This window comes from Zea mays, chromosome 4 (genome assembly GCF_902167145.1).
Source record: "Zea mays cultivar B73 chromosome 4, Zm-B73-REFERENCE-NAM-5.0, whole genome shotgun sequence".
Classification (NCBI taxonomy): domain Eukaryota; kingdom Viridiplantae; phylum Streptophyta; class Magnoliopsida; order Poales; family Poaceae; genus Zea; species Zea mays.
In genome coordinates, this window is record NC_050099.1 from 188682295 (window position 1) to 188704356 (window position 22062).

At 44.8% G+C, this 22062-nt stretch overlaps 1 protein-coding gene across 1 annotated transcript; it reads left to right on the forward strand.

Moving 5' to 3' along the window:
• Positions 1-4129: 4129 nt before the first annotated feature.
• Positions 4130-19378, forward strand: LOC103654268 (clathrin heavy chain 1). The gene is made up of 29 exons (XM_008681101.3): positions 4130-4380; positions 4477-4681; positions 5434-5522; positions 5621-5827; positions 6103-6201; positions 6392-6500; positions 6672-6751; positions 11496-11723; positions 11798-11863; positions 12977-13093; positions 13426-13623; positions 13739-13855; positions 13948-14007; positions 14112-14198; positions 14307-14390; positions 14480-14614; positions 14695-14757; positions 14828-14932; positions 15043-15155; positions 15252-15504; positions 15598-15734; positions 15839-16117; positions 16218-17220; positions 17327-17812; positions 17915-18085; positions 18166-18351; positions 18481-18603; positions 18694-18804; positions 18912-19378. Exons 1-29 carry the CDS (start codon positions 4336-4338, stop codon positions 19062-19064), a joined length of 5109 nt encoding a protein of 1702 aa, XP_008679323.1. The 5' UTR covers positions 4130-4335; the 3' UTR covers positions 19065-19378.
• The last annotated feature ends 2684 nt before the right edge of the window (positions 19379-22062 follow it).

Here is a 22062-nt window from a genome sequence, read left to right on the forward strand (position 1 = left end):
ACATAGGATTGGTCAAGATGACCGACTTTTGAAGTGACACCAAAGGTCAAGGTGAGAATAGGGGTTTATAATCCTTAGAACGACCATTCTAGTCTAGGTTAGCGGTCCTACAGTTAGCACAACTTTGATACCACTTATGTCACACCAGGTTTTAGAAGGCAAACCGAATGCAAACCATGTACGTGCCAGGATCAGAAATTTACGTACGCTGTGATTACATAATTGGACATCATCACACATGCTTAAATAATAACATAAAGATGTATTAATTTGATTACATCGTGATGTACGAGACATTCACATGGTCTTAAACATGGATCAAAGTGCGAATACGAAACATAGTAATATAAGGCCTTCATAGGCGGGACTGGGGGTTTGCCGCTAACCCACACTTAAAACTCATCGTAGTCTTGAAACTCCTGGAAGTCCTCCGCTAGGCCTCCATCTTCTCCTGAGCAGGGGTTGCAATGCGGATAACCTGGTGTTTTTGGTGTTGCAAAGCAAGGGTGAGTACACATCAACGTACTCAACAAATGTCTCGTTTGACTAAGTTGGACTAGCTGTATGCGGGGTGAAGCTCAGAGCAATTGCTTTTAGTTAGTCAGGTAATTATTACTAGTAGAGAGCCAAGTTTTAGCAATAACCCAAGTTATTAACCCAAAGGTACTCCCTCCAAAAGGAGAATACTAGAATCTATAGTCATAATCATCACCATTAGAACCATTATCCTCATAATCATCTGTAATCATATTATCTCTAATCAAATAAGCTCCCAAGGTCGCTCATAACCGTGAGCACGACTAATATTTCAGTTTCTAACTCTCTACAGAGGTCACACACTATACCCACGAGCCGTGATTCCCTCTCTAGCCCGGGTTTGCAAGACCCTTGTTCGCTCCCGAGGTGAGTGGCTAGGGATTCACTACGAATCCTTTACAAAGATTCCCTGAAAGTATAGCCACCCGAGGTTTCCTAAATGCACCACACTCCTTCCCAAGGGACAAACCACCCTCGGCAGAGCGAGTCGCGTAAACCGAGCCCCGTTGACAACACGACGGCGAAGCAGACTACACCTCGATTCCTCTAATTAATTAGCTAAGGGCGTCCCATTCCACCCTCATGATTATACTATTATCCCGGGTGGTCATCCAACGAACAAGTCCTTACAGAGAGGTACTCGAAAAACAACTCAAGCCCCCTTAAATATCACAATGCCATAACCATATCCAGAAGTAAACATCGTATCATAAATAATCTCATAATGTTTATTGATTAGAGTAGAGCGCTAGCATAAAACTAATCATAAACAGTCTAACCGAAATAGGTAATCATGGACAGGATAAACAAAGACTAGTAAATCCTTAGGTATTAATTATGTAAATGCAGGGAGATGAATTATAAAATGAGTAGGTCATAGATAGGTCAGAGGACACTTGCCTTCCCAAACAACTGCTGCTCAAGGTCTTCTCCTGTAACTTCCTTAGACTCCACCAACGGATCGTTATCTATACGAGTACAAACAAACATTCCACATTCTTAAAATAGAAGGAAACAATACACCATACAATAAAAACAAATCAATTAAACATGCACGTGCCATAAAGCTCGCATCTACGGTCGCACAGTTGAGAGAGGAATTGTAACGGCTAGAGCTATGGTTGAGAGATATTTCTTTATGTATGCTACGCGAGTATTGCCTATAATATTTTATTTGACCTAGCCATATTAACAGGTATCTATCACATGCATTGGTACAATTAACACCTAGCTTTGATTGGTTTGTTACTCGGTTAATCGTCGTTTAATTACGTAAACTAATTAACATGAGAGATTTTAGGTGAAACGATTTATTGCCACGCGACAAGGCACGTGACTCACTAAACAAGGTGCGTGGTGCACGGGAAACGACACATGATAGCACACGTCGACAAGTGAGAACGACACACTCGATACGCGTGAACGACACACACTGACTTAAATGTGGTACGCGTGGGCTACAACGAGGCTCAGCGAGTTGAACGCGAACAAAGGCTACACTAGGGCATGGACAGTCGCGCCGGGGCGCGTGAGGCTGCAACGAGGGGCGTGCACGGGCGAGCCGCAGGCATGTCGTGGCTAAGCTGAACACATCGCGCCAACCGCGCCAAGCGGGCCACGCAAGGGCGAGCGCGAGGCCGTGCTAGCCGTGCCGGTCGTGCTGCGCTGGCCGTGTCGGGGCACTGAAAGTCACCTAGAGGGGGTGAATAGGAGAAACCTATAAATTATAAACTTTGAACACGAACTTCACCCGAGGTTAGGATTAGAACTAAATAATAATGAATACGGAGTGCGGAAGAGAGTTCTTATGAGTTGCACAATCAATGCAGATAACTTCGGGAGCAAACTCAAAGGATTGTAAGCAAGATAACTTTTAGAGATAGGGGAGAGGGAGAATCAAATCACAAGTGTTTGATATTCATATACATAACCTGTTATCCTATATAGTTGTTACATTTTCTGTTAAAGTGCTAGACTGAGCATCATATTCGAAGATAATAGTACTTACCTATTGTAGCTATTACTCATTAATTAAGTTTCAAAGTAATTAGACCTATTTAGCCTGTGTGGCAGTGGCATGCAATTGTCGGGCAGTGCCGCAGTGCGGCAATGCCGGGTGTTAAACGACACTATCGCTTGTAGTTCCGATCGCTTTTGGAGCTCAGTCTTTATAGGTAGCCTATTCAGCCCCTCTAGCCGACATCAGATCCTTATAAGTGGTATCAGAGCTACGCTCTCAGTTTTAGGCTTAACCGCCTTAAGAGACAATGTCGACAAGTGAGGAGGTAAATCTGGAACTTCTCTTGTTAGGGCACCAGAGGGTGGTCAACATTGGCGCGCACCCACGGATGCCCTTCTACGTGGAGTTCCTGTGGATGGACAAGGTTGTGTGGCTGCTGCACCTTCTAACCTTCGCGCTCGAGCCGCTGCCCAGCCACTTCGAGGCCGATCGCGACACGAAGTTCCACTAGAAGTACACGGAGAGCGTGACCGGCATGCCACCGCGCGCCGACGCAGGCATGGTCGTCGCCTCGTCGGGTTCGCCGTCGCGCCCGAGTTCTGACTAGGAATGACACCGTCGTGCGCTCCCGGGTCTACTTGGTGCCGCGTGGGGGTGGCTACCAATGAGATACCACGTGGAGGAGGTCGCCCGATGAGGCGCGCATGTGGCACAACACAACACAGCGAGGCGCATGGTGATAGTGGCACAACACGAGGAGCGTGGTGGTGGTCGTGGCAGTGGCACAACACAACAAGGTGCGTGACCACGTCCCTCACGTCGCGATGGAGTGTATAGTGGAAGGAGTTGGACGAGGAGGAGAGTGTCATCCATGACAAACAACTTAATCGAGAGTGAGCTCCATCAATGAAGCGTGATGAAGAAGGCTTTCCAAATGAGCAAGAAATAACACTGTTTAGTTTTTATTTTGGCCGTCTATGCATTTCTTTTGTGACGTAGCATCTTGCCGCTTTTCATAATTGCAAAAATCCTGTCAAATAGTGTCCACACGAGACATTTTGTTTCTCAACCCGCTTATATGAGAATCACTTTTGTGAATATCATCCAAATCAACGTGAATGCAAAATCCGAGTCATCGCGATAGGAGAAATCTGTCGCTTCCTACACCCTAAATCATATATAATCCCCATGATATCTAGATTATCGTGACAACTAGATTATGATTATCTAAGAATCCATGTTTTCAAAAAAAAGTTGTTCATGTTTCAAACATGCCCTAAGTTCCCCGACGTCTGCTCGCTTTTTTTCCGAAATAATTAGAATTTTGTCACTTGAAACGTTGCTTCCTTGTTATAATTACCCCTGTGTTTATAAATACTGAATCCATATCTCTACTATATTTAAGTGGGAGTTTCTTCTTCGTGTGTCTTCTTCTCCAACAAACTTAAAAGTAAAAAATGTCTCAAACCATCGCTCTCCATCCTCCCACACTATTCTAACCACTCGAGATCACAATCATTATGTTCAATAAAGAATAAATATGATAAATATGCTGAATATAAGTAGCACGAGGATAACTGACTAGTGTGTCTATGAAACGTGAAACATGGGTCCGATGATAATTTTGAAAACATATTTTGTTGTAATAACAAATATCATGTTCTCTCTCTTTTCCCCTTCTCCGCACCGACGTGGCGATGTGTTGTGTCCCCCCTGGCCCTCTCCTCAGATCAGATCTCTCCTTCTCCCCCCGAGTGGAGGCACCTCGCGTCACCGCCTCCGCTAGCCCTTCCGCTCCATACTAGCCGAAAGAGATCTCGGCACCGCCGCCCGTCGCCATGGCGGCGGCCAACGCCCCCATCGCCATGCGCGAGGCGCTCACGGTAACACCCCCGCCACCTCCCTCTCCTCTCTTACAGTACAGATCTCCATCCACTTACCCACCTACTGATCGTTCGTTGCTTGCCTGTCCTCCGCAGCTCACCAGTCTAGGCATCGCGCCGCAGTTCGTCACCTTCACCCATGTCACCATGGAGTCGGAGAAGTACATCTGCGTCCGCGAGACCTCCCCGCAGAACAGCGTCGTCATCATCGACATGGCCATGCCCATGCAGCCGCTCCGCCGTCCTATCACCGCCGACTCCGCCCTTATGAACCCCAACGCCAGGATCCTCGCGCTGAAAGGTTCGGACCTATTGCTTCTAGCCCTCTACCTACCGCCTGTAGCTCCTAGATCTAGCCCATTCGGTTCACTCCACTGCGCGTGGTCTCATTCTCATCATGCCCTACCTACCTGCTGCTGCCACCCATGGGATTGCGCTTGTCCTAGTCAAAGTTCTTGTTGAATAGTCGTCTCCTTATGAACTGGACAGCCGATCGATCTAAGCTTCTGGTTCCTTATTGCACTAGTGAGTGACATCAAGCCTGTGCTTGAGAGTCTGTATCATAACTACTGTTTACAGAGTTTTATGTCTACCTCTCTGTTTGCCTGCAAGTCATGCAGAATGAACAAGGGTCTGCCTAGATTGCTGAGGTATCTGTAATAAATCCATATAGTTATCACTGCAACTAGTCTTGTTCACTTCAGTTCATCCTAGTATACAAGCATTATGTTTCTAACATACATTCATATCTATCTGAGGCATCAGTGTTGCTGCTCACATTTTGGTTATGACTTTCTACCTGTTCACTTAACATTCTTGTTGAACTTATGTTCAAGTGCATATTTTCTTGAATAAAGTTACTGTTGCCTGGGGTATTTTACTATAGTTTGGGCATGGATTTAGTTCACTCACTTCATTTTTTTATAACATGCTTGTTACCACCTTCAGATGAAATAACTGATTCAGACACTGAGTATCTGGCTATATGTAGTTGCTTGCAATGTAGTTTGACTATAAATGGAACAATGGTAAATGTCTGCTGAAATTTTGCAGCCCAAATACCTGGAACAACACAGGATCACCTTCAAATATTTAACATTGAGGCTAAGACTAAGATCAAGTCTCACCAAATGCCCGAGCAGGTACAAAACACTTTCTGATACTGTTGACATTTTCTCCCTAGCTGTTAATGAGATGTCCTTGAAGTAACATGTTCCATATATTTAATCTTCAACCGCAGGTTGTATTTTGGAAATGGATCACTCCTAAATTGTTGGGTTTAGTGACACAAACATCTGTTTACCACTGGTCAATTGAAGGTGATTCTGAGCCAACCAAGATGTTTGATAGGACAGCTAATTTGGCAAACAATCAGATCATCAACTATCGATGTGACCCAGCGGAGAAGTGGCTTGTACTTATTGGAATTGCACCTGGAGCCCCAGAGGTATTCTCTTACCGAAATTTATTTCTAGTTGCATCATTACATACAGATAACATGTCAAATGAGTGTTGAAAACAAATGTTACTGTTGCCCCCCCCTTCCTGTTTGTTTTGTTCCAAATCCTAATTCTCTTATATGATAAAAAACACCATCTCTGTAAAACTCAGTCATTTTGTACTTGAACAAAGAGCAGTTCCTGTAGGTAGTAATTAGTTCTTACATAATACTTTGTTGTACATGCTTCTCACATTGTCGAGCCCTCCTTTTTGTGCAACCAGAGACCACAACTGGTGAAGGGAAATATGCAACTTTTTTCTGTTGATCAACAACGTAGCCAGGCACTTGAAGCCCATGCAGCATCTTTTGCAACATTTAAGGTACTTTTCTAGTTATTTATGATGCTTATTACTTTATATTCTTGCAATGTTTTCAAGTCGTCCGATTAATCACGATTAATTGTCCAAGTCGGTCAGCCAGAACGACCAACAAATCGCCCGACTTGAAAATACTGTATTCTTGTTTAATTTCTGGTACTTATACCAACTTTTCTTTTTCTAATATGTCCAGGTTGTTGGTAATGAGAATCCATCAACCCTTATTTGTTTCGCCTCAAAGACAACTAATGCTGGGCAGATCACTTCAAAGTTGCATGTTATTGAACTGGGTGCACAGCCAGGTTTGCATTTCAAAATCATTAACTTGATTTTTGTTCTGTATTCTTTCTAGTGCTACATCTTAAACTTCTCGTATTGCACTGGTTATTTTTCTATGTGGGCTTCATTTTTCTTTTGAAGGATATTGCAGTATACTGATATCACCATTGTTCTTATTGATTTTTTGGTTGTAGGGAAACCTGGCTTTTCTAAGAAACAAGCTGACCTCTTCTTCCCACCAGATTTCCAGGATGATTTTCCTGTAGCTATGCAGGTGAGCATCTTATGGGAAAAAATGTACACTTCATAAGTGAAATATGTGCAATTGTTAGACAGTCTTGGTAAGCTAGAATTAGGGCTAGTCATATGATTCCCTTCCCCATGTAATCTAGCCAGAATAGGTAGGATATAAGAGTTGATTAGGCAAGGATCAATCTATGATTGGGTACTTCTATAAACCCTGTGATCCTTGCCTATTTGTGTAACCCCTACCTTGGTATGAATCAATCAAGTCTGTTCTAGCCAGCCACATACGTTCTCACATGTTATCAGGAGACTAGGCCCATTTCCTGGCCAATTTCCCCACCGGCGCGCTGCCCTAGGCGCCACCTTGCCTCTCTCCGGCGTGCAGCCCTCGGCGCCGCCCCAACTCCTTTCCCCTTCCGTTGCCCCGGCGAACTGCCGCCCAGGCGCCGCCAACCCCACTCCGGCGCGCAACCCCTCAGGCGCCGCCACCTCGTTTCCCCCTCCGGCGCGCAGCCACTAGGCGCCGCTAGCCCGCTACCCCTTCTTTCCAGGCGACCTCCAGTCCCTCGTCCATGGTAGGCTCCAATGCTCCTCTCCTCGACGACACCGAGCGCGAGAATCAAGAGGATGCCCTCCAACTCGCCCGTCTCGCCGCCCTGGCGCGGGCCGAACAGGCCGAAGCCGAGGCCGTCGCCGTCGCCGTCGCCAAGGAGCAGGATGCCGCTGTCGACCGCGTCCGGGCGGCCCTCGAGCGCGTGGCCAGGGAACGCGCCGCCGACCCTGCTCCCCCCAACGGGCATTCTTCCCATGGCGACACCCACAACGAGGCGTCTGTTGACGTTCGCCTCTCTGTTCACACGACCATGCTCTTCCAGGAGGCCGCCGCCATGCTCACACGACATCCACAACGGTTTCCAAGCTGTCGCCGTGCAGAACATCCGCATCCTCGTCCTGGCCATCCTCGAACTCTGCGCCGACACCTTCACTCGCTGGTGTGAATAATTCCTGCTCACCCTCGGCAAGTACTCTCTACAGGACCACGTCCTTTGCAACCTTCCTGCCCTGGAGTCGCCCGACTGGGCGCAGATGGACTGCGTCGTCCGCTCCAGGCTCTATGGCACTCTCTTCGGCGACCTCCAAGACATCGTCAGGCGCCGCGGGGACTGCGACATCACCGCTCGCGACACCTGGCTTGCCATTGAAAGCCAATTCCTTGGAAACCGGGAGGCCCGCGCCCTCACCCTTGACGCCAAACTCCGCACCATCGTCCATGGTGATCTTTCTGTCGCGGACTTCTGCAAGCGCCTCAAGACGACGACCGATGATCTCGCTGACTTGGCAAACCTATCTCCGATTGCTCGCTCGTCCTCAGTCTGATACGTGGACTCAACGAGCGCTTTGCCCTCGTCGGTTGCCATCTCCGGCGCGTGCGTCCCTTCCCCACCTTCTTCGAAGCCTACGATGAACTTGCCCTCGAGGAGCTCACCATGGGAGTTGCTCCCCCGACGGCTCTCGTTGCCAGCTCTATTAGCTCCGTCGGCTCGTCCTAACACTCCCCCGGGGTCATCGGTTTCGGCTCTGGGGCGGCAATGGCGGTGGCGCTGGGAGTTCATCTTCAGCCAACAAGGGTGGACGTGGCGGTCAAGGCGGCAAGCGCGGCAACAAGGATGTCCGCAAAGGTGGCGGCTCCAAGCCGTCTGCGGGCAGTTCCAACTGTCTGTGGCCCACGCAATACAATCCCTAGTTCATCGTACTAGGGCCTCGTCCAACACTTCCTCTTCAGCCGACAGTGCCACATCACCAATAGGCGCTGCTGGCTCAGTCGCAGGGTTCCCTTCCCGTGGCCTACTATGGTTGACTAGTTGTCATCTTCAGGGGGCGCCCCCACCCTCTTGGTGCATCTGTGCCACCCGGCTTCTACAATTCGATGCCTGGACTTCCTACCCCCTGGGATCAACAATCGCTCGCCTCGACGTTCACCACCATGACTCTCCAGCAGCCCCAGTCTACCAACTGGTACTTCGACTTAGGTGCTACCTCTCACATGACTTCTAATCTTCGTGCTCTTTCACATCCACCTACTTCGCGATATCCCGTCCCTTCTTATATTATCGTTGGTGATGGCTCCTTACTTCCTGTTATTGCAGCATGCAATACTTCCCTCACCAATTCCCTATCTCTTAATAATGTTCTTGTCTCACCTAGACTTATTAAGAATCTTATTTTTGTTCGTCAGTTTACTATTGACAACAATTGTGATGTTGAATTTGACCCTTCTGGTTGTTCTGTGATGGATCTGACATCTCGACGGGAGATTCTCAGGTGCAATAGCTCTGGGCCTCTGTACCCATGTAGCTTTCCAGTGCTCATGCCCTCAGTGTTGATTCCACCTCTTCGCTCTAGCACCGTCGTCTAGGTCATCCAGGGCATGATGTCATGTCAAAAGTCGCCCTTGCCATTCCGTTTAGTAATAAGGAACCTAGTACTTTGTGTCATGCTTGTCAGTTGGGCGCCTCACTTGTCTACCCTTTCAATCATCATCATCTCGTGCGTCTAGTCCTTTTGAACTTGTACACTGTGATTTGTGGACTTCTGCAGTCGTTAGTGTTTCAGGTTTCAAATGCTATCTTCTTATACTTGATGATTTTTCACATTATTTGTGGACGTTTCCCCTATGCCTTAAATCTGACACCTTCGACACTCTAACTGGTTTCATTGCCTTTGTGCGTACACAGTTCGACGTCACCATAAAGGCACTCCAATGCGACAATGACTGCGAGTTCGACAATGCTAGCTCTCGCACCTTCTTCCTCACCCACGACATTCATCTGTGCATGTCTTGTCCCTACACCTCCTCGCAGAACGGCCGCGCCGAGCGTATCATCCGCACCATTAACAATATGGTTCGTACCCGTTTTTAGGCCAGTATGCCCGAAGCCTTGCATGTCGCAACTCACTTGCTAAACATCCTACCCACCAAAACACTTCAAACCTCCACCCCCACCTCACCCTCTTCGACACTCCTCCACGATACGATCATCTTTGTGTTTTTGGTTGCGCTTGATACCGTAACCTTTTAGCCACAGCGGCCCACAAGCTCGCTCCACGCTCAGCACCTTCCTTGGCTACTCTCCTAACCACAAGGGATATCGATGCCTTGATTCTCTCACCAATCGAGTCATCATCTCTCGCCACATTGTGTTTGATGAGAACTCATTTCCTTTCAGTAGCCATCTCCCCTCCGTCTAGACGATCTTGACTTCTTACTCGATCCCACTGACTCTGTCCCATGATTGTGCGGTCCACTAGCTCGACGTGAAGAATGCCTTCACGGAACATTATCCGAGACTGTCTACGCCGCTCAACCAGCAGGATTTGAGGACCCCCTGCATCCTGACTTAGTTTGCCGCCTCAACAAGTTTCTCTACGGCCTCAAACAGGTCCCCCGTGCTTGGTATAGCCACTTTGCCTCCTACCTCTCTTGGCTTTATTAACGCCAAGACTGACACCTCGTTGTTCATCTACCACCACGGGGGCGACACCATCTACCTACTCTTGTACGTGAATGACATTGTCCTTACATCATCCTCTACGACCCTTCTTCGACGCACTATTGCAGCTCTTCAGGAGTTTTCTATGAAGTATCGGCGAGTTACATCATTTTCTGGGGATGCGTGTTCAACGTCGTGATGGTTGTCTATTTCTATCACAACATCAGTACATGTTGGAGATTCTCAATTGAACTGGTATGGCCGACTGCAAGTCATGCACCACCCTATTTGACACCAGTCCGAAGGTCTCAGCTGACACTGGTACCCCCCCCTGGCGCACAAGATGCTTCAGATTTCTGCAGTCTCGCAGGTGCTTTGCAGTATCTGATCTTCACTCGACCTGACCTTGCATATGCTGTCCAACAGATTTGCCTTCACATGCATGATCCTCGAGAACCCCATGTGGCAGCACTGAAGTGAATTCTTCGTTATGTTTGAGGCACCCTGCATTTGGGGTTGATGGTATGTCCCTGCCAGAGTCAAGAGGAGTTGGTGGTGTATTCTGATGCAGATTAGGCTGGATGTCCCGACACTCGCAAGTCTACTTCAGGTTATGCAGTCTTCCTGGGTAACAACCTCATCTCATGGTTGTTCAAGTGCCAAAACACGGTTTTCCGTTCCAGCGCTGAAGCTGAGTATCGTGCAGTCGCCGAGTCATCCTGGCTACGACAGCTCCTCACCGAGTTACAGACACCACTGCGTCGCCTCTGTGGTCTTATGTGACAACATCAACACAATCTACATGGCCTCCAACCCGGTTCAGCATCAACGTACGGAGCACATAGAGATTGACCTCCACTTCGTGCGGGAATGTGTTGCTTGTGGTGATATTCGCGTCCTTCATGTTCCAACGTCATCACAGTACCTCGATAAATTCACCAAGGGTCTTCCATCCTCTGTCTTTACAGAGTTCAGGACCAGTTTGAACGTTCGTCCCACTGACGATCAGGCTGCAGGGGTGTGTTAGACAGTTTTGGTAAGCTAGAATCAGGGCTAGTCATATGATTCCCTTCCTCATGTAATCTGGTCAGAATAGGTAGGATATAAGAGTTGATTAGGCAAGGATCAATCTGTGATTGGGTGTTTCTATAAACCCTGTGATCCTTGCCTATATATGTATAACCCCTACCTTGGTATGTATCAATCAAGTCTGTTCTAGCCAGCCACATACGTTCTCACAAGAATGGATCTAATATGTTTTTTATTCCATTTTTGCTGCAGGTTTCACAAAAGTATGGGCTTATCTATGTAATTACAAAGCTTGGCCTTTTGTTTGTATATGACTTGGAAACTGCTGCGGCAGTTTACAGAAATAGAATTAGTCCAGACCCTATATTTTTGACAGCAGAATCTTCCTCTACTGGTGGATTTTATGCCATCAACAGAAGAGGGCAGGTTTTACATGCCACAGTTAATGATGCAACTGTTGTACCTTTTGTCAGTGGCCAAGTATGTTCTCCACTTTATGGACTTCCTTTCCTGATCTATACATTAGGTAACCCTAACACAACTTCGATATGCAGTTAAACAACCTTGAGCTTGCTGTGAATCTGGCCAAGAGAGCTAACCTTCCTGGTGCTGAGAACTTGGTAAGCTCTATTACTAAGATGACTTATGTGGATGCTGTTATGTTGGTGGTACTTTTTTGGCTGCATTTATGCTTATTTGGTTGCCTAGTTTCTCTGTGCTGCCTTTTTCTGTGTCTAGTAATATATTTTTTTCCAGTGAACCACAGTACTGTTCCTTGCTATACCACTGAACTATGTGACCCTATTTTTCTTAAGAGTCAGGGGTGGCAAGTCTATTGATTACTATATATTTATAATGAATAAGTGGAAGCAAACTAACAAAGTTATGTACAGTAAGGCAAAAAGGAGCAACTAGAACCTAATTTATTTGAATTTGATATCTTGTGGAAATGTTTGCTTCATCAGTTTGTATAACAGTTTCCAGTCCCAGATTTATTTATATTGAAACATCAATAGATGAACATTGGGGGTATAGAAACAGCTGTTTTTTTTCTTCATTGACATTGCTGGACGGGTGCTTATGGTTTATGCTGCTTGATGGAATGGTGATTCCCAAGAGCTATATCCACGTACCAAATTCTCTTATGAAAGCTTCACAAACACACTCAGGGTTTTATGAATGTATGCACAAATGTTTTTTTTCATTCTCTCTTGTAAACCACTACCTCTGTTTGTCTTTTGTAGGCATGTTAGGATCTGAGGAAGTCTTTAGAGATATAGTTGAACACCAATTTATCTTACAATATATCATCAATCACTACAAAATCGATGTTGTAGTGAAAGATATCTGAAATATGAACCTATCCGTTAACTTTTATGAACTAAACATGCACATAAACTGACTTACTTTCAGTCAACTTTATGAAGTTTGACTTATTGTTGGTCAAATGTATGAAGTTTGAGTTTTTAAAATCTAATCCGCCTAGTAAAAATGAACTGAAGGAGTATCTCTGAAAAATTGCAGCTTCAAAATCACGTACTAGATGTTCATGAGCTTTTCATAGAAGACTACTATTCATACATATTATGTTCCCATACTTGTTTCACGATTATCCTTGCAGCCATTCAAATGTTGATGCCCTGTACTCTTTATGGAGGTTACAAACCGTATAGTCAAACTTATATGTGTCAAGTTTGTAAGGGTTTTCATGGAAAATCTGAATTGTATTGCAGGTTGTGCAAAGATTCCAGGAACTGTTTGCACAAACAAAATACAAGGAGGCAGCTGAGCTGGCTGCAGAATCTCCCCAGGGTCTCCTGAGGACGCCTGAGACCGTGGCTAAATTTCAGGTGAGTTCTATATGCCCTTTCAACAGTTGCAACCTATGTACATTTTTTGTAAAACACATTTAATTCAGTGAAATAACTACTGTGCTAGAACCTTGATAGAATCATGGGGCCTTGTTGATTAAAGTGATTAGTTTTGTGTACTCTGGAAGAGAAACCTTTGGTGCTTACTGGTCACTTATTAGTATTATTAGGTAATAGGTGCAGATGAAAGTAAATGGTTAATTTTATCACATTTCTCTCCTATCAGGGTTGATCTATACACATGCTGTTAATCAGCTTCATGTCTAGGTTCCTTAACTTACTGAATTGTTATGCTTATCAAAAAATTGCAGAGCGTTCCTGTGCAAGCTGGGCAAACGCCCCCACTCTTGCAGTACTTTGGCACATTGCTAACTCGAGGGAAGCTCAATGCCTTTGAGTCGCTTGAGCTATCTCGACTTGTTGTCAATCAGAACAAAAAAAATCTTCTGGAAAATTGGTTGGCAGAAGACAAGCTGGAGTGTAGTGAAGAACTAGGAGATCTTGTCAAGGTAAACTGGATGCATACCATGTTTGTGGATCACATGGATCTTACTGTACTTTACCAATTTACAGTCACTTGTGTCTTGGTTGTTCACTAACCATTTATTGTACACTTCTATGTAGACTGTGGACAATGATCTTGCACTGAAAATATACATAAAGGCTAGGGCAACCCCTAAAGTTGTTGCTGCTTTTGCTGAAAGGAGGGAGTTTGACAAGATACTGATATACTCAAAGCAGGTTTGTTATTTGGTTTTATTTATTCTGTTTTCAGTTGTTACTTGTAATACCTCATTTGAGCTTTAAATTTTGTTTCTACAACTTCGTTCCAGGTTGGGTACACTCCAGATTATCTCTTCCTCCTCCAGACCATATTGCGTACAGACCCACAGGTGATTGGTTGTTTAAACCAAATCAGTCATTTATTAGACACATTCGATACTTCATTGTGGCTTCATTAACCTTATGAGTCCTTTTTCTCTGTCTATAATACCAGGGAGCTGTAAACTTTGCCCTCATGATGTCACAAATGGAGGGAGGCTGCCCAGTAGATTATAATACAATAACTGATCTTTTCCTTCAGGTATGCTTTATATTCATAAATAATTGGTTTGTTGTCTATTAACGTCCCTTGGCTTTTCAAGTCTTCCTTATTGGTTGCATGCCTTCACTTACATACTTCTGTTAACAGAGAAATATGATACGGGAGGCAACAGCCTTTCTGTTGGATGTTCTGAAGCCAAACTTGCCAGAGCATGCTTTTCTTCAAACCAAGGTTATCATCTTTCCTCTTTGAACATGAATTGGTTGTGCTTGGATGTGTACATTATTTGTTTCTCAGGAGCATTTCTGTATGAATTGTAGGTTTTGGAGATAAACTTAGTGACTTACCCAAATGTTGCTGATGCCATTCTTGCTAATGGTATGTTCAGTCATTACGACCGCCCTCGTATTGCTCAGCTATGTGAAAAGGCCGGTTTGTACTTGCGAGCCCTCCAGGTCAGTGCATTTGCATTGGTGCAGCTGATATCCCCGCTTCACTTTCCTGTTTAACTAAAATATTATATTTTGTGATGCAGCATTACTCAGAGTTGCCTGATATCAAGCGTGCCATTGTAAATACTCATGCCATTGAGCCACAGGTTTGTAGACTTCAGTAATTTTCAGATATCTTCTTCTATTGTTTTGCCCATTGACAACTTTCTCGGACAGGCACTTGTTGAGTTCTTTGGCACCTTGTCAAGAGAGTGGGCTTTGGAGTGCATGAAAGACCTCCTACTGGTTAATCTGAGGGGAAATCTTCAGATTGTGGTGCAGGTATTCCTGTCCAGCTTCCTATGACCCCCTCCCCATCTCAACCAACACACTGGCATTTCTTTTCTTCCTTATTGCTTCTAATTACTGTGAAATCTTGGGTGCATCTGCAGGCTGCAAAAGAATACTGTGAGCAGCTAGGGGTTGACGCGTGCATCAAATTATTTGAGCAATTCAAATCTTATGAGGGTCTTTACTTTTTCTTGGGATCCTATCTGAGCTCCAGGTAATTTCTCCTGATGTCTGACATTTGAATGTTTTTCTCAATATTGCATGTCTTTCTCAAAATGCAACACTCCTGAGGTTTCTTTACATGCAACAGCGAGGACCCAGATATCCATTTCAAGTACATAGAAGCAGCTGCGAGGACTGGACAGATCAAAGAAGTTGAACGTGTAACCAGAGAGTCAAACTTCTACGATGCTGAGAAGACAAAGAACTTTTTGATGGAAGCAAAACTACCTGATGCCCGTCCACTGATTAATGTTTGTGACCGCTTTGGTTTTGTGCCAGACCTCACTCACTACCTGTACACAAACAACATGCTTCGATATATCGAAGGCTATGTTCAAAAGGTAATTGTGTCGTTCGACTCAGTGTTAATTCAGGCACCGTTTCTCGCAATATGTTGAGTATGAGAATGATCAATTCTTTTCTCTAATTTCCAGGTGAATCCTGGGAATGCTCCATTGGTAGTGGGGCAACTACTTGATGATGAGTGTCCTGAAGATTTTATCAAGGGTTTGATTCTCTCTGTCCGTTCTCTCCTTCCTGTTGAGCCACTGGTTGATGAATGTGAGAAGAGGTTTGTTTTTCGTATCCCTCCAGTTTGCTTAATCACATGGTCCACGGTCCCCCTCCCTTTCCCCCACCTTTCTGGTTGTCTCATTTGTTTGATATGTGAACCAGGAACCGCTTACGTTTGCTCACTCAATTCTTGGAGCACTTAGTGAGTGAAGGTAGCCAAGACGTGCATGTCCATAATGCTCTTGGAAAAATCATCATCGACAGCAACAACAATCCTGAGCATTTCCTTACTACCAACCCATTTTACGACTCTCGTGTTGTGGGTAAATATTGTGAAAAGCGGGATCCTACACTTGCTGTTGTTGCTTACAGACGTGGGCAGTGTGATGATGAACTTATTAATGTCACTAACAAAAACTCATTATTCAAGCTACAAGCTAGGTATGTAATATTTTTTTGTTGCTGTGACGTGTGACACCTGTTTCTAAGCCTCCACTTCAGTTGTCTGATAGCTTACATGTTCATACTTTTAAAATGCCAGGTATGTGGTTGAGAGAATGGATGGTGATCTGTGGGATAAAGTTCTTCAGCCTGAGAATGAATATAGAAGGCAACTCATTGACCAAGTGGTTTCGACTGCGTTGCCTGAGAGCAAGAGCCCTGAGCAAGTGTCTGCTGCTGTTAAGGCTTTCATGACTGCTGACCTGCCTCATGAACTGATTGAGCTTCTTGAAAAGATTGTTCTTCAGAATTCCGCTTTCAGTGGAAATTTCAATCTGCAGAACCTGCTCATCTTGACTGCTATAAAGGCAGATCCATCCAGAGTCATGGACTATGTCAACAGACTTGATAACTTTGATGGGCCTGCTGTTGGAGAAGTTGCTGTTGAAGCACAACTGTATGAGGAGGCTTTTGCTATATTCAAGAAATTCAACTTAAATGTGCAGGCTGTCGATGTTCTCTTGGACAACATCCGGAGCATAGAAAGAGCAGAGGAATTTGCTTTCCGTGTTGAAGAAGATGCTGTTTGGAGCCAGGTTGCCAAAGCCCAGTTACGTGAAGGTCTGGTCAGTGAAGCAATTGAGTCCTTCATTCGTGCAGATGATGCTGCACACTTTCTTGATGTCATCCGTGCTGCCGAGGAAGCTAATGTGTACAATGATTTAGTGAAGTACCTTCTGATGGTAAGGCAAAAGGCACGGGAACCCAAAGTCGATGGAGAACTCATCTTTGCATATGCAAAGATTGACAGGCTCAGTGACATTGAGGAATTCATTCTTATGCCGAATGTTGCCAACCTTCAAAATGTTGGTGACCGTCTTTTTGAGGAAGAACTATATGAAGCTGCAAAGATCATCTATGCTTTCATCTCAAACTGGGCTAAGCTGGCTGTTACCCTTGTTAAGCTGAAGCAGTTCCAAGGTGCTGTGGATGCTGCTCGCAAGGCTAACAGTGCTAAAACATGGAAGGAGGTCTGCTTTGCTTGTGTTGACGCTGAGGAGTTCCGTCTTGCACAAATATGTGGTCTCAATATTATTGTTCAGGTATACAAGGAGCGCATACTTGATAATGTTTTTTATAGTCTGCTTTATAGCAAAGTTTTTATGATATATTTCTTTCTGACATGCTTGCTCTTGTACTTTTGTTTAGGTTGATGACTTGGAAGAAGTCAGTGAGTACTACCAGAACAGAGGATGCTTCAGTGAACTTATTGCTCTCATGGAGAGTGGTCTTGGACTTGAACGTGCACACATGGGTATCTTCACAGAATTGGGAGTTCTATATGCTAGATACCGCTCTGAGAAGCTTATGGAGCACATCAAACTTTTCTCCACCCGTCTGAATATTCCTAAGCTTATTCGAGCTTGTGATGAACAACAGCACTGGAAAGAACTTACCTACCTGTACATACAGTATGATGAATTTGACAATGCTGCCACCACAATTATGAACCACTCTCCAGATGCATGGGATCATATGCAGTTCAAGGATGTCTGCGTTAAAGTTGCAAATGTCGAGCTATATTATAAGGCAGTTCACTTCTATTTGCAAGAGCATCCTGATCTCATCAATGATATGCTAAATGTGCTTGCACTTCGTTTAGATCATACCAGAGTTGTAGACATAATGCGCAAGGTTAGCATCTGATTGAAAATTTATTTCCTTGGTGTGCACTTTGAATAGAAGCCTTGTTTCGATTCTGTCCCAGAATTCTGATTCTTGTTGCTCTTTGGACAGGCTGGTCAGTTGCATCTTGTGAAACCATATATGGTTGCAGTTCAGAGTAACAATGTCTCTGCTGTGAATGAAGCCTTGAATGAGCTTTATGTTGAAGAGGAGGACTATGAGAGACTCCGTGAATCAGTTGACATGCATGACAACTTTGACCAGATATGTCTTGCCCAGAAGGTAAAAAAATAGCCAGACAATCGTGCAATGCCTATTGTTACTGCTTTTAGTTTAACTACCTGTGTTCATTTATTGAGCAGCTTGAGAAGCATGAATTGCTGGAGATGAGGAGGATTGCCGCCTACATTTACAAGAAGGCTGGCAGGTGGAAGCAATCGATAGCTCTATCGAAGAAAGACAACATGTACAAGGATTGCATGGAGACATGCTCACAATCTGGTGACCGCGAATTGTCAGAGGACTTGCTTGTCTATTTCATTGAGCAGGTTTGGTTCAAACCCATTGTATTGGCTGACGATGAGACTAGTGATAAGCTAATTCAATACTATACGCGCCAAAAGGCGTAGTCTGGCATTGCATTCTGATTAGTAAACACACCCAATCATGTAACACAGGGTAAGAAAGAATGCTTCGCTTCTTGCCTCTTCATTTGCTACGACCTGATCCGACCAGATGTCGCTCTTGAGCTTGCATGGATGAACAACATGATGGACTTTGCCTTCCCGTACCTGTTGCAGGTACGTGATTTCTGTCCATGTCTGTGCTGACGTTTATTTACATACGGTTTGCTATAGTAACATCCCTCCTGCTGTGCTGTGTTTGTGCAGTTCATTCGTGAATACACTAGCAAGGTGGATGATTTAGTGAAGGACAAGATTGAGTCGCAGAAGGAAGAAAGAGCCAAAGAGAAGGAGGAGAAAGACCTTGTGGCTCAGCAGGTAAACATAAAACCGATCTCGGGCTCTCGCATGTGTTTTGTTCGAGTAACTAATCATCTCGTGCTGAGGCATTGACATGACAAGTCGTGTTCCATTGTGCCGTGCAGAACATGTATGCGCAGCTGCTTCCTCTCGCTTTGCCCGCCCCGCCAATGCCTGGCATGGGTGGCCCTCCACCTCCGATGGGCGGAATGGGCATGCCTCCGATGGGTATGCCGCCGATGCCAGCATTTGGGATGCCACCGATGGGAAGCTACTGATTTGGTTTTGCAGCATAAGTGGAACTTCATTGGAGTTGTAGATGGTTGACAGTTTGGAATCAATATTCTTCATTGTACCAGGAAACTTTTTGGCGAGTGAGTGAAATCAGTCTTACCCGTAGTTTGAGAAGTGCAACCTGTGATATGTTTACGATGGGATCGGAAATAGGATGATTAGGTTGTTTCAGCATGAGCTGTTGAAAGCTGGTACCATATGTATAGTGTGATAAAATCTTTGTAGACATTTTTCTTGTATGATACTTGTCGGCACAGTTATATATATATATATATATATATACTGTATTTATATATTACACCTGAGTGCATTCAATATAGAGAATGCACCCAGGCCGAACCTATGTGCCAGGTTCGAGCCAACCGTCCCATCCATGCCGGTTTCGTCCCTCCCGCACGCTCCGGACAGAACCTTTTCATTTTCCCGCCCTCGCCCCTCTTTCTCCGCGAACGGCTCCTCCGCGAACGGCTCAACCTCCTCACATAAGTTGCAATCACACCAGACTTGCAGTTGCAATTATACCAGACAGCAGTTGCAATCATTGTTTTGTTTTAACAGATTTTTGGACATAGTTATATAAAAGTTGCAATCACACCAGACCAGCAGTTGCAATTACACCAGACACAGTTGCAATCATTGTTTTGTTTAACAGATTTTGGACATAGTTATATAGGAGTTGCAATCACAACCAGACCAGCAGTTGCAATTACACCAGACAGCAGTTGCAATCATTGTTTGTTTAACAGATTTTTGGACATAGTTATATAGAAGTTGCAATCACACCAGATCAGAAGTTGCAATTACACCAGACAGCAGTTGCAATTATTGTTTGTTTAACATATTTTTGGACATAGTTATATAGAAGTTGCAATCACAACAGACCCACAGTTGTAATTACACCAGTCCAGTAGTTGCAATCTTGTTTGTTTAACAGATTTTTGGACATAGTTATATAGAAGTTGCAATCACACCAGACCAAAAGTTGCAATTACACCAGACCAGCAGTTGCAATCATATTTTTTAACAAAATTTCTCAGAGTTATTCAGTACTTGCAATCACATAAGAGCAACTCAGCAGTTGCATCCACACTACACCAGCAGTTGCAATTACAACACACCATCGGTTGCAATCATTTTGTTTACATTTTTTAACAGATATTTGAGTAAAATTATACAACAGTTGCAATCACACATAATGCGGGGGACAGGGAGGCACGCAGACAGAGAGGCGCGCGGCGGCGCGGGGACAAGGAGGCGCGCGGCGGCGCGAGGACAGGGAGGCGCTCGGCGGTGGTGGGATCTAGGTTTAGAGGATCGGAGGAAGGAGGAGACGGCGGCGGCGCGGGGATAGGGATGCGCGCGACGGCGGCGGGGGCGGGGAGGAGCGCGAAACAGAACTTACGCCTGGGTGCATTCAATATAGAGAATGCACCCAGGTGCATTTTAGCAGCGCCGTATATATATATATATATATATATATATATATATATATATATATATATATATATATATATATATATATATATACGAGCCCATGTGCACATGGTCCGACCCAACCTATACACACAGTCGAACGGACGCACGGAGTCGAACGGACGCACGGAACCGATATTGTGCCTTTTCACTTACCCGCGCCCGACTGCGCCTTTTCACTTTCCTGGCCCTCCGCGTACGGCTCAATCCATTCTCTTCCCCGGCGACCTAGCCCTCGCCGTAGCCGTTGTGCGCTCGCTCCCGTTCCCGTCTTCGTCCATCCCGCACGCTCCCGCTCGTTCCCAGCTTCGGCCCCCTCCACACTTCTCCGCGAACGGATCCTCCGCTCCCGTCAGAATCGTTTGCTCGCCTGAGTCGTAGACCGCGAACGTCGACGTAGCCCGCGCCGGAGTAGTTTGCGCCCGCGACCGCCGTGTAAGCGCATCTGATCTCTCTCCCATTTCTCTGTCCCCATTTTTTGGATTTGTTTTGTTATTTTCGGTAATAGACAGGTAAACCTCATTTTTCCCCAAGTGTTGCAACTAGTATTATTCGTTGATTGGAATTATTAATTGTTGTATTCTAGGTTATAATCTAGGTTAATGCGGATACATTTCATTTTTGAACAAGCAGTTTGTGTTCTAGGTTATAATCTCAGATGTTTCCACTTTTATTGTAACTGCAGTGTACCTTTTGTTGCAACTGGTCCATGACATAAGTTGCAACTGTATAATTTTTACTATCAGACCACATACATCATTACTGTCTTTTATAACTGTGCTCGTATACAACTAGTTATTTGTTTAAATTCACTGTTGCAACTGTCCCAGTAGTAATTTTTTTAGCAGTCTTGTTGCAACTGGCTTATGTCGCATGTTGCAATTCTGTCCCAGTACTAATGTATGTGTGCAGCATTAGTGTGTATTGCAACTAGTTTTTGTTCCTATTTTTGTACTGTGTGTTTTAGTTTGTTGATTAGCAATTTTTGGTTATGAGATCTGTACCATGTGTTTGTGCCCTCATGTTTTTTGCATTCCCATTTTTTCAGTGTTTTTTTATAATGGATCAAGATCAGAATGTATCAGGCCAGCAAGGCGCTCATGCTGTCCGTCGCTCTCCCCGTGTTGAAAACAAGAGAAAGCAATTAGATAAAAATGAATTAAAGGAAAGGAAGAAGAGATTAAGGTTGAAAGTCCCTCCTATACAAGACGCCGAAAGTGATGATGAAAAAGACACAGAGTTTGTTCCTGGTGGCGATGGGTCTGGTGATGACAATGTTGGTATTGTTGGTGGAGATGAAAATAAGGGTATAACTAAGACACGAGCTATTCGATGCTCACCTGGAAAGTTTATAAAGCTTGTGAATTCTCTATCTGATGAATTGAAAAGTGAAGTGGTTGCTAAGGGGTTTGGCGGCCTGCTTAGATTCAAGCCACATTTATTGTCGAGAAAGTTGCTTAGCTGGCTGATGCGGAAGCTTAACCTAGAAACAATGAAATTAGAGATTGG

Coding starts and splice junctions, on each gene's coding strand:
- LOC103654268 (XM_008681101.3), top strand. CDS start 4,336: ATGGCGGCGGCCAACGCCCCCATCGCCATGCGCGAGGCGCTCACG. Junction 14,008..14,111: donor TATTGCGTACAGACCCACAG/GTGATTGGTTGT, acceptor CTATAATACCAG/GGAGCTGTAAACTTTGCCCT. Junction 15,156..15,251: donor GGATCCTATCTGAGCTCCAG/GTAATTTCTCCT, acceptor TACATGCAACAG/CGAGGACCCAGATATCCATT.